General features: G+C 34.7%; 1 protein-coding gene across 1 annotated transcript; it reads right to left on the reverse strand.

Moving 5' to 3' along the window:
• Positions 1-394: 394 nt before the first annotated feature.
• On the reverse strand, positions 395-6,126 carry TFIIB (transcription factor IIB). Its single transcript, XM_021426514.2, has 7 exons — positions 5,523-6,126; positions 4,768-4,792; positions 2,599-2,728; positions 2,376-2,506; positions 2,112-2,200; positions 1,111-1,187; positions 395-840 (listed from the first exon to the last, which is right to left on the reverse strand). The coding sequence occupies exons 1-7, from the start codon at positions 5,873-5,875 to the stop codon at positions 707-709; spliced, it is 939 nt and encodes a 312-aa protein (XP_021282189.1). The 5' UTR covers positions 5,876-6,126; the 3' UTR covers positions 395-706.
• Between the last annotated feature and the right edge of the window lie 5,011 nt (positions 6,127-11,137).

Consider the following 11,137-nt stretch of genomic DNA (forward strand, 5'->3'; position numbering starts at 1 on the left):
ATAATTAAAATTATAATACATGATATTTTTTAATTAAGTTTACGAAAAAAATTATCTTTCTCAATTTCCTTTATCCTTTATCAGACTACATGGATCAAATAGGCAAAGACAGGATATTCACAAGGAAGCCCAGCCCACCACGCTTTGAATTGGGTTTGGGTAAAGACTTCTTACCATGCTGATCCCCTTTTTTTTAAAGAAAAAGAAAATGTTGAAGTGGAACTCTGTTTTTCTTCTTCCAATATTTTAACCGGGGTCTTGCAGTCGTTTCCCATGAAGGAGCCTTCATTTGCTCCTGATTGACGTCAGGGAACTTAGCCTTAGGTAGCAAGGCTAGAAATAGTAACCACAATTTCCAGTCCATGTTTTAGGGAGACACGGAAGAGTGCAAAAGTTACAGGTCACGACATAAGCTTTTGTATTAGTTGCACTTGTATATCAACAATCCCTCCAAAAATTTTGCTGCAGGTTCAAACATTGATTAAAGTTCATCAGTAAATACCGTCGGCCTCCTTTTCCACATTTCCTCCCTTCCCCTTGTGTCTCTACCTTTAAGGGTGGAGTTATGCAGGAAAAATGAAACGGAAAAAGAAAACCAAGAAAAATAAAAGGAAAGAATCCAAGAGTTCCAAAACATCCAGAGAGTGAGACAGAGCTCAGCCAATTTGAGGCTTTCTTGTATTCCCGGCATTGTCTCTCCTGCACTTCAAGGACTGCATAGATTCTTGAGATCTTCTTCCTTGGCATACCAGTTTGGTATTATCTTTGACACATGGGGATAAAGATCCTTGTAAGAATTTCGGATTGTCCCTTCCGCAACTCCAGTAGCAACTGAAATATCTGCAACCCACCCACCAATTTCTATCAAAAGTTTGCATTTTCATAAAATGAAATCAGCAGCTCAAAATATTTAAAGACACGTCTCTTTTTGTTTATGCGTCTCTGTTTTTAACGGAACAAACACACTTCCTAACCACCCATGTTATATAATTGGTGTAAAGAGCCCAAACTGCAATGATAACCACATTATTAAGTAGAAATATTGGCACGTAAAAGTTTTTTGTGAAACATCTTTTTTCACTTCACAAGTAAGATGGCGAAATATCAAACCTCTTAGAGGTTTCTTATCATCCGAAAGCTGCGTTATGATGTAAATAACTGCTGCTGCAATTGATATAGGGCTTCGCCTGCAAAAGTACGCAAATTGTTAACAAACACTTCTACACACTATACATGAATAATACCATTAAAGAAATAAAAGATAGAAAAGAGCTATCAGATATCCCAATACAACAGTCCCGACTCTCAAACAACATCATAGAACATCATAGACCATATGTCATGAATTCATTAGAATATCCGCAAGTGCTAAACAGAAGAATTTCCTGAGATAAGTTAGCAACGTCATCTTTTGTGTAACCTAGCCGAAAAACTAAATGAGACTAGAAAAGGGAATGGGAGAAAAAGAATGAGGGAAAGCAGGGAGGGGTGGGCTTGTTCAAGAGATAAAAGGAAAGGTAGGAGAAGATCCAACAAAATCTCAAAAGAATTTTTATTTTTCTTTTGAGAATTATCAAATCGCTTAAACATGCTAAAGCTAAATAACCAAATTAAACAAATAATTTGGCCACGGGGATCCAACTAATCAGCAAGAAAATGGATTAGCAGAACTGTCAATGAAGTTGAAGCATGACATTTAAAAAGGGCATTCCAGCAAGGTCCTCATTAACATCCATAACCCCAAAAGTTATGCGTCCCACTCAACATACCTCATAATCCACCTCCATAATAATGCTTTTGGAAAAATAAGAGCAATTATAATTCCACAATCTCAATCACAATTACCTTGCAATACTCTAACAGATTCTTTTTCTTTGTCATTATTCAGACCATAATTCAAACTTTCTAATTCCCCTAATGATGTCATTTCACTCATTTGATCAACTTCATCCCCACTTCCTACTAAAGTATTCTGTTAACTTGAGAGATCCAGACAGAATCATCCAAGACATAGAGGACTGGAATTAAAATTTATTTAAAAAGAAAAAGGCTTAAAAACAAAAAATGAGTTTCAGCTCACAGTTTCATGATGAAAAGAAAATAATAACTACCTTATATCAAACTCCTCTGACTTCTGAACTGCTTCTTGGGCAGCTTTAACTGCTTGGTTATTCATACCAAGATTGGAACAAAATCGTCTCTGATGATTAAAGACAATTTATGTCAGTGGCCACCATAAATGGTAAGAACAAATGAACAATACCATATTCAACAACCGAAGTGCAACCTTCCGAAGCATAAGGCAAACAACACAGTTGTTTAGCCAAACCACAGTTATAAACAATTTTTTTATATAAAACAGAAAGGAAACTCACCATGAAATCACCAGCATGTATAGTTCCCATCTCCACAGACTGACCAGTCTCCAATCCCAGTTGTTTCACTATGTATTCTTTTGCTCGGCCAATTTCTTTCTTTGTGGCTCCATTGGCGACAGAGCAAATTTCTATTTGAAATCCACAGGTTCAGGGAAGCTCATACACAATAGGAAACATAAATCATGAAGCATCCAGATGTTAAAAGAATCTTAGGCTGTACCCTTGACTGTGCGTGGCTTGTCCTCTTGTCGACAAGCAATGTATAGGCAAGCAGCCAACAACGCATCTTGATTTCTTCCTCTACTAGACTTCTGATCTTCCACCTTCTTATAGATCTCATTGGCTCGATCCTTCAATCAATGACAAAAGACCCACAAATCAGATGCACATGAAAATTTATAAAAGAAACAAAATGATAAGAAAAAGGTCATCAAGCTAAAATTCAAAGTAGAAGGACATTTCTATAAATATGGAAGAAAGATGCTCCAGCCTTGAAAAGGAAAACTCTCAATTTAGCTTAACCAAATGCTTGGAATATAAAACAATTTTCTTTTACAAGCTTAAACAAGCTCAAAACTAAATTGTGATCATTAGAAAACAATCACTAAAAAGAATATTATTAGGGTTAAGGATTCCAAGAAATTTTCAGTGGCCAGATCAAGAAAACAAATTATGACTGAAATTGCAGCTAGTTTAAAAAAAATTAAATACAAAAAATGTAAAACGTCCTTCCAAAATAAAAGAAAACCTTTTATAAGCAAGAGAATAATATGGCAAATAGACAAGTTTGATTGAGAATTGGATGTTCATTCATATTCTATGTGATTAAATGTTCATTTCTCAGTCATTTTCTAAGTGTTAAAGCAAAGAAACCATAACTAGAATGTCTCCCCCTATCTTCTCCTTGCTACTCAAAATATTCCAAAGTTAATAGAGCTTTTTGTACTGGCATTCCATCTAGCAACAACTTTCTTCGGTTAGTTCTTCAAGTTTTGTCGGTAGCTAGTACATCGTCTGGAAAATTTATGAGTTCTTACGCAACCGAAATACTACATTATCATTAGTTATCAAGATAGTCAAACAATAAATAAATTGAATGTAGTGTATGATGTTCTATTACCTTTTCCTTATTTATTAATTATACAGATCTAGTTAAATCTTAAAAGTCCATTTAATCATACTAACCAACAATTTTGGGTAATAAAGAAGATGCTTTCTTGCCCAGCCACCAACCCTAATCTTTTTCTATTTCCTCATTGGAATGTGACTCAGCATGGAAAGCTTCTTTCTATTCAAGCACAAGATTGGAGGTTTAAATTTATAGCTTCTTTCTGCAGATGCTCAGGTTGGGAGAAAGGACTGCATTTATGGTTATTGTTATATGTATTAGACACTTTTAACTCATACACATGATTGGAGTTTTAAATTTATAACTTCTATCTGCTCATGCACAGATTGGGATAGGAAGCTTCAGCCTTTATAGTAATTTTTGTATGTACTTGGAGCTTTCAACTCAGGCACAACATTGGAGTTTCATATTTGTTCCTTCTTTCTAGATGGCCTCATTTATCACAAATTTGTCAAGATTTACACTAAAGACATTCTATATCAAACATGTCATTCTCATAACGCCCACCATGCTACACTTTTAACTGTTGCTCCGATTCAGTATTGTCGCTGACATGCAATAGTCTCAGCGCCACAGGATCATTACCCGCTCCCCATAAGGCAAACCTGATGAGGTGTGCAAAGCCACCGCTTATAAGCCACCCAGGACTTCCCTACCTGCCTAATGTGGGAATTTTGGAAGTACCTTGCCTACTTCCTTCCTGAAATGCTAGACGTGACATCCTCACCCACCCAATCCGGCGACAAAGGCCACCGCTAATAAGCCGCTCAGGGCTCCCCTACCTGCCCAATGTGGGAATTTTGGAAGCACCTTGCCAACTTCCTTCCTGAAATGCTAGATGTGACATCCTCACCCGCTCAATCCGATGACACTTTTGTCGCCATTGGTCATCCTACCTGCCTCCCCCCAGAGGTGCTTTGTGTAAAATCAGGTCAAAGTCGAGTCTGTTCTGATACCCACTTGTCATGGAATCATTACCTCTCCCCAAAAGGCTAACTTGATGGAGTGTGCAACACCACCACGTATAAGCCACCCAGGACTCCCCTACTTGCCCCATGTGGGATTTTTGGAAGCCCCCTACCTACTTCCTTCCTTAAGCACTAGGCGTGACATTAGTACAAGGTCTATGGCAACAACAATCTTAACTAGTATCAATAGTACACACACATGTACAAATTGTGTATATGCACTAGTTCATAGTGATAGACTGAAATGCCCTATATGATACAAATTATATTTACAGATATATGAGTAACATACCTTGATGGTTGCAACAAGACCCAACCTGAAACACAAACTTACCCAAATCAGTAACATTTCATAGTAAATTACTATCTCTCAAGCATAGAACCTCACTTTAAGGAGAAAGGGGAGGAGGGAACAAATATGCAAATCTACATGTAAAGGGAATAGAATAGTAATCAAACGCAAGAATTAGAACAGTTCATAAAGTAATCACATAGATGACAAACATCAATATTTTTACAAAAAATGCAATCTTACCATAAACTTGGACAGCATTTAACAGGATTCAAGGAAAAACAACATATTTATCTAATTCATACAATTTGATACAAGTTTGGTTCTGCCTAACAGAAATAAAATTAAAAAACGTAGCACTTTACCATCAATTACAATTACAATTAACAATAAACTTTGTTACACAATTTTCGCCAATACAAACAAACAGACATGCAAACATAAATAGTTTTCACCAACAATTGAAGCGTCTCTTTACCAACTGCCAACCCACATCAGAAAACAAATTTAAATCCCCGAAAATATCTCTAGGCATTTTCGTTAATTTGTCTCCAAAAACAAGGGACATCCAAACTCACCCAACTCATTGAGTTCAATCAAATAAAACTATAATAATTGCATCCAAGATCCATAACCCTAACATCCATTTTCCATTCTTCCCCCACAATTTCTGACCATCCAAACAAACTCCAAAATACCAAACAAAAACCAATTCCGAAAAATGCTTAAAAAACCAACCAAAAAAATTTTAATACCTATCAGACATGGTAGCAATAGTCTTAAAAGCAAGAATCAACCCGCGATCCGGATTCGACCCACGATTCTGCCACCGACCCAACGAAGACGAGAGGAACTCTCCAGAAGCACCGTTAGGCTTAGCAATAACGGTGGATAAACCACCATCCGCCAAAAGCGGGTTGGTGGGACCACCAACACGGACAGGATCATTATCGCCCGACTCGTTGGCGAAGGTTCTCCACTCCGACGTCTCGTCGATCGAGTGCGACTCCAAAACCAACCCGCACTCCGAACACACCGTATCTCCAGCCGAGTGGTCGAAAACCACCTCCGTGTGCCGCTTGCAGTCCGAACAAAACGCGTCCGCCATTTCCGGAGCAGCAAACCGTTTCCCTTTTTCTTTTTTCCTGTTTTGTCTTAAATTCTGTTTTCAAATTGATTCAGAGACGTCAATAGAAAAGTTTGTTCCCTTAAAATCTCCTATTTTATTTTAATTTTTTGGATTTATTTTCGGTTTTGTTTGTTTCTCTTTCGCTCTTGGGTTTCCAGGAAAATGTGTTTTTCGAGCCAAAATGAAGACAGCCGGAAAGTTACACGAAGGGACGATTTATTTATAGTAGGTGAAGAGAAGATGATACCATACACTCGAGTTCAGAGGGAGCTGTCATGAACTTTTGCCGTCAAAATCAGTTTTGACTGTTCCCTCTAACCATGATTAGTATGTGATATAAATAAATTCTTATTTATTGTGAGTAAATCATAACACCTTGAATTCGAACCACAACAATCGCATCTCCTATTCTCAATATTTTTATTGTATAATATTTTATATGTATTATTAATGTTTAATTTGGTATCATAAGTATGATAAAAACAATTTTAAAACAATGATAAAAAAATAGATAAAAGTTTTTATTTTTATAATTTATAAAAGAAAAATATTTTAAAAGTAAATTTTACTTTATTTAATATTATATGGACAATCAAATTTAATATTTATTATCAAAAAGCACTTCAATATTAACCAAGTCCGACTAGATGAATGGGAAGAATTTACACGTGGTTTTTACTTAACTCTGATGATGAAATTCAGCCGTTTGATTTGCACACCTCGCTAATTAGATGATTGTTTGGAGGGGCGAGATTCACTGCGGTCTTTTGAGGATAAGTAGCGAAACCCGAGTGGTTTTTCTGGGGTGGTGAGTTGTTAGGAAAGTCATAGGAACAGTGCGTGCTTGGCTGGAAAATATGGAGTGTTTGGAGGCAGGCGGAAAATTGTTTTGAGTTGGGATTAGAAGTGTCTGAAGATGTTGCGTAATTGGCATTTGAAGATTCAACATTGATGGCGTGTAGTGCCAGGTCGTCAGGCCGTGTGGAAGGATGTTACTTGTGCCCAGAATTTAGACAGCTTTAACCTCATATCAACATGACAGGATGTACATAAGCAGTCTTCCAGCTGCTTTTGCGGAACGCTTTATATTTCTCATCGCGCTACCCAGGCTAACCATAACTGAAACAAATTATATTTTTATTTTTTAAATTTATAATAAAAACTATAAATATCATAATATTTATCAAATATAATAAAATTCAACATTAACAAATCTTAATCATCTTAAAAATATTATTTTTTATATAAATCAATAAATAGATTTAAATCATATACTACAACTGAACATAACCAAATAAATAAGTAATGAACGAATTTGACATAGTGAAAACAAAATTTATTCGTATCAACATGAAAAATAATTATCCTAAACCCAAATATGATTAAAATAGTATTATATTGATGTTGTAGAAAATTTAGATAGATATGAGTGGAGTTTATTCTTAATTTGATAATATGTGTATGATATTTGTATTTAAAGAGTAAAGAATAATTTTTGTTTTCTAAATTTAAAAAGGCGTTCGTGGATAATAATGATTAAGAATTCTTTGTGGTGTTAATAAGCTGTTTAATTTATATAGCCACGAGAAACAATTTTTTGGCTACCCTATACATCCGAGTATTTAGTTCATTGGTTAATACATTATTCTCTTATCTAAATAGCAGAGTTTGAATTCCTCATCCCTCAATTACAAATAAAAAAAAAAACTCTTTGGTTACGCTATGGAAATTAATCCCATCAAGTGTTCATTACATCCTTGGAATCTCAAATCACTCAATAGTAATATTTTCTTGCAGGTTTTATAAAAAAGAAAAAAAAATTAGACACTTAGATTTGTGCAAAGCTCTAATCTTAATTTGACCCATGCCCAAATTCACTGAAAGATCAACAATAATAATATCCTTAGTCTCATCATTCACATCACAACCTTGCTTGAACATTTTGATAGCTTTTGTTGCATTTAAATGCGATGCCTCTTCATAGTATGTAATTTTATTAATTATTTATAGATAATTAATTAATATTCAATTGATATAGAAGAAAATAACTTGTTATATGAATTTAGCAAATATTTGTTGATTCAATTATTTTACATTTGTTGTAAAATGCTATGTACTGTATAAATATATTTTGTATGATTTTACTTATTTGTTACATAAAATTATAAAAATGCATGATGTCATTATTTTTCTTATTTGTTAGGTAAAATTTATAAAATGCATAATGTAGTTATTTTACTTATTTGTTAAACAAATGTTTATGCAAAAAGACAATACGATGATTATATATCTTAGTAGTTTTGTCAAAGGAGACTGAGTTTTAAGAGAGATTGTTTGTGACTCCTCTAGACTTTCTTGGAAATTATTGCAGAAATAGGCTGTTTTGTCGAAAACAATATTATAGTCTTTCTTGGAAGTATCTGAAAATATAATCTACTTAGTGCTATTTTTGTGTGCATAATATTTATATGGAAGTTTTTGATCATCCAAAATAATAAATATGTATTAGCAAGCACAATATCCCTATTTTTATATAGATTGATGTAGAAGATTCCTTATGATGTAATTTATTTTAAGCTTGTATTAATTATTGAGACTACGTAAAGGGATGTAATTTTACGCTTATTTTATGCATAATATTATTTTGGATATGGGTACCTATAAATATCATTATGGTTCCTTAGTAGAACTCATTATATTATGCGGCAAGATGGAGTTGTTCTCATGCTTAAGGATAGTGGGAGTTGTTCCCATAATCTAAGGTTAAATTAAATTAACATTTTAATTAATGCTTATACTATTAGTGATAATTACTAGCATGCATGCGAAATTCTCGAACTAGTAATATAGGTAAAAATTAAATATGTCTAATCTTAATTGATTAGAAAGTTAGATATGTGCCTAATTAAATCTTATGCAATAATGTAGTGATATGGCTTCAAAACAAATTATTGCTGATTTGACCGAAGGCGCCAAACTTGATGGCAAAAACTATGATATCTTGCATAAGAAGATTTAGTATCTTCTCAATGAGTAAGAGTTGCTCGATCATCTAACTAAAGAAACGAACCCACCTGAAGTTGGAAACATAGCCCAACATCACTGTGACCAAGAGGCCTATGACACTTGATATAAAAGAGACCGTAGTGCACGTGTTACCATGTTAAGCTACATGCATGATGATCTCATTGGGGAGTTTGAGAACTTATCAACTATCAAATAATTGTGGGAACAACTAAAATTCAAGTATGGTGGAACCACAATTACGAGACTTCGTGCCTTAACACTTAGGTTCAATCAATATGTGATGGACTCTAAGCATACTATAGGTGAACACTTAAGGGCTATGTCAACCATGATAAGAGAAATGAAAGCAATTGGTTATGATCTCACAAATGAGCACCAGGTCCTAACTATCATCAGGTCACTCTCCGAGTCCTCATGGGGACATGTTAAACTTGTATTAACACATAATAAAGGGATAAAGACTTTTGATGATATTTCTCACCATTTAGAGATTGAGGCAAAGCGTAGAAAAGCTTTCTGCAGCACTACCCTCATGGTTCAAGCTAGAAATCACAAAAGGTATGTTCCCCAGCCAAAGAGACAACAATAGAAGGGAATGACTAGAAATCTAAGGCCCAAAAGTGATGGAGTCACTAAGCACCAAAAAGGCAAACGTGGTGGGAAGAAGTATAAGTCCAAGTTGAAATGCTTTAATTGTGGTAAAAAGGGACATTTTGCTTAGGAATGCATAAAGCTTAAGAAGGTTCGTCCTTTAAACTGCTTTACAACTTATGTATGTTCTCATGTGTTTATAGCTCATTTTATCTTTAGTTAGATTGTAGATATAGGAGCAACCAAGCACATAACCTGCAACTATGCAGGATATGTATATTACCATCGTTTATCAATAGGTAGACACTTTGTCATGATGGGAAATAGAGAACAGGAAGAGGTCCTAGGAGTGAGAACTTATCAACTCACAATGCATGATGAGCGAAAATGGCTCCTACATGATGTGCTTCATACTCTGCTCGTACAATGTAATCTGCTTTCAGTTTTAGCATTGATGGGTTTAGGATTTAATTTTACCTTCGAGAATTATAATTTGTTTATTTTTCTTGAAAACATGTTTTTTGGTCATGGTTATTTTAAAAACGGTTTGTTTATGTTAGATTTGGATTCTAATAATGATGTTGCTTTTGTTTCAAATTCTTCTTCTGATGTTATAAATGATTCTATGAAATGACATGCTAGATTAGGACATATTAGGCAAAATAGAATGTCTAGATTGGCTAGAGAAAGGCTATTGGGCTTAATAATCAAAGTTAAACTTCCTACATGTGAGCCATGTCTTACTCGTACATCCAATAAAAAGCCTTTTGGAAGGCTAAAAGGGCTTTCCATCTTTTAGAACTTGTCCATTCAGACATTTGTGGGCCTATGAATATAAAGGCACATAATAATGCATCCTATTTCATTATAGTCATAAATGATTACTCACGATATGGGTCCATATTTCTGTTGTCTCACCGTTCTGAAGCTTTAAATTGTTTTAAATGCTTTGTGGAAAAGGTTAAGAATTAGAAAGAAAGGAAACTTAAGGTTTGTCGCACTAATAGAAGTTATTAATACTTATCTGATTAGTTCAAAGAATTATGTGAGGAAAAGGGAATACGTTTACAATTAACAATACCTAGAACTCCGCAATGAAACGGTGTTGCAAAGAAAAAGAATTGTACCTTGTTAGACATAATTAGGTCAATGATAGCACAAGCCAACCTTTTAATAAGTTTTTAAGGGATGCCTTTTTGACTACAACATACATCCTCAATCATGTGCCCTCAAAATCTGTTCCCACAACTCCATATGAGTTATGGAATGAAAGTAAGCTCAATTTGAAAGGCTTATGTCCTTGGGGATCTGTAGGGTACGTACATCGCTCATCTTATAAGTATAGGAAACTTGATCCTAAAACTTATAAGTGTGTATTTATTAGATATTCAGAACATTCTAAATGGTACATGATGTATGGGGAACACTTTCATGGAAAGTTAACTGAGATGGAATCTCGTGATGTTGATTTTCTAGAAGATGACTTCCCAACCATAAGTGAGGTTAAAGAAAGCCCTGAGCTTTATGAGATGGAGGAGCCTTAAGAAAGTGTATCCCAACATGAAGAAATGAATGTGGAAACACATCCTATCCAAGAGATTGTTGAGATCAGTGGGAGTACAT

This window comes from Theobroma umbraticum, unplaced genomic scaffold (assembly GCF_002168275.2).
Source record: "Theobroma umbraticum cultivar Fairchild unplaced genomic scaffold, ASM216827v3 scaffold_147.0, whole genome shotgun sequence".
NCBI lineage: Eukaryota > Viridiplantae > Streptophyta > Magnoliopsida > Malvales > Malvaceae > Theobroma > Theobroma umbraticum.

What these genes read in the sequence shown, in the direction of transcription:
- TFIIB (XM_021426514.2), bottom strand. Translation starts at nt 5,875, where the DNA reads ATGGCGGACGCGTTTTGTTCGGACTGCAAGCGGCACACGGAGGTGGTT. An exon ending in CAAGCCACGCACAGTCAAGG is followed by an intron (nt 2,507 to 2,598) that starts GTACAGCCTAAG and finishes GATTTCAAATAG; the next exon opens with AAATTTGCTCTGTCGCCAAT. An exon ending in TGATAAGAAACCTCTAAGAG is followed by an intron (nt 841 to 1,110) that starts GTTTGATATTTC and finishes GGTGGGTTGCAG; the next exon opens with ATATTTCAGTTGCTACTGGA.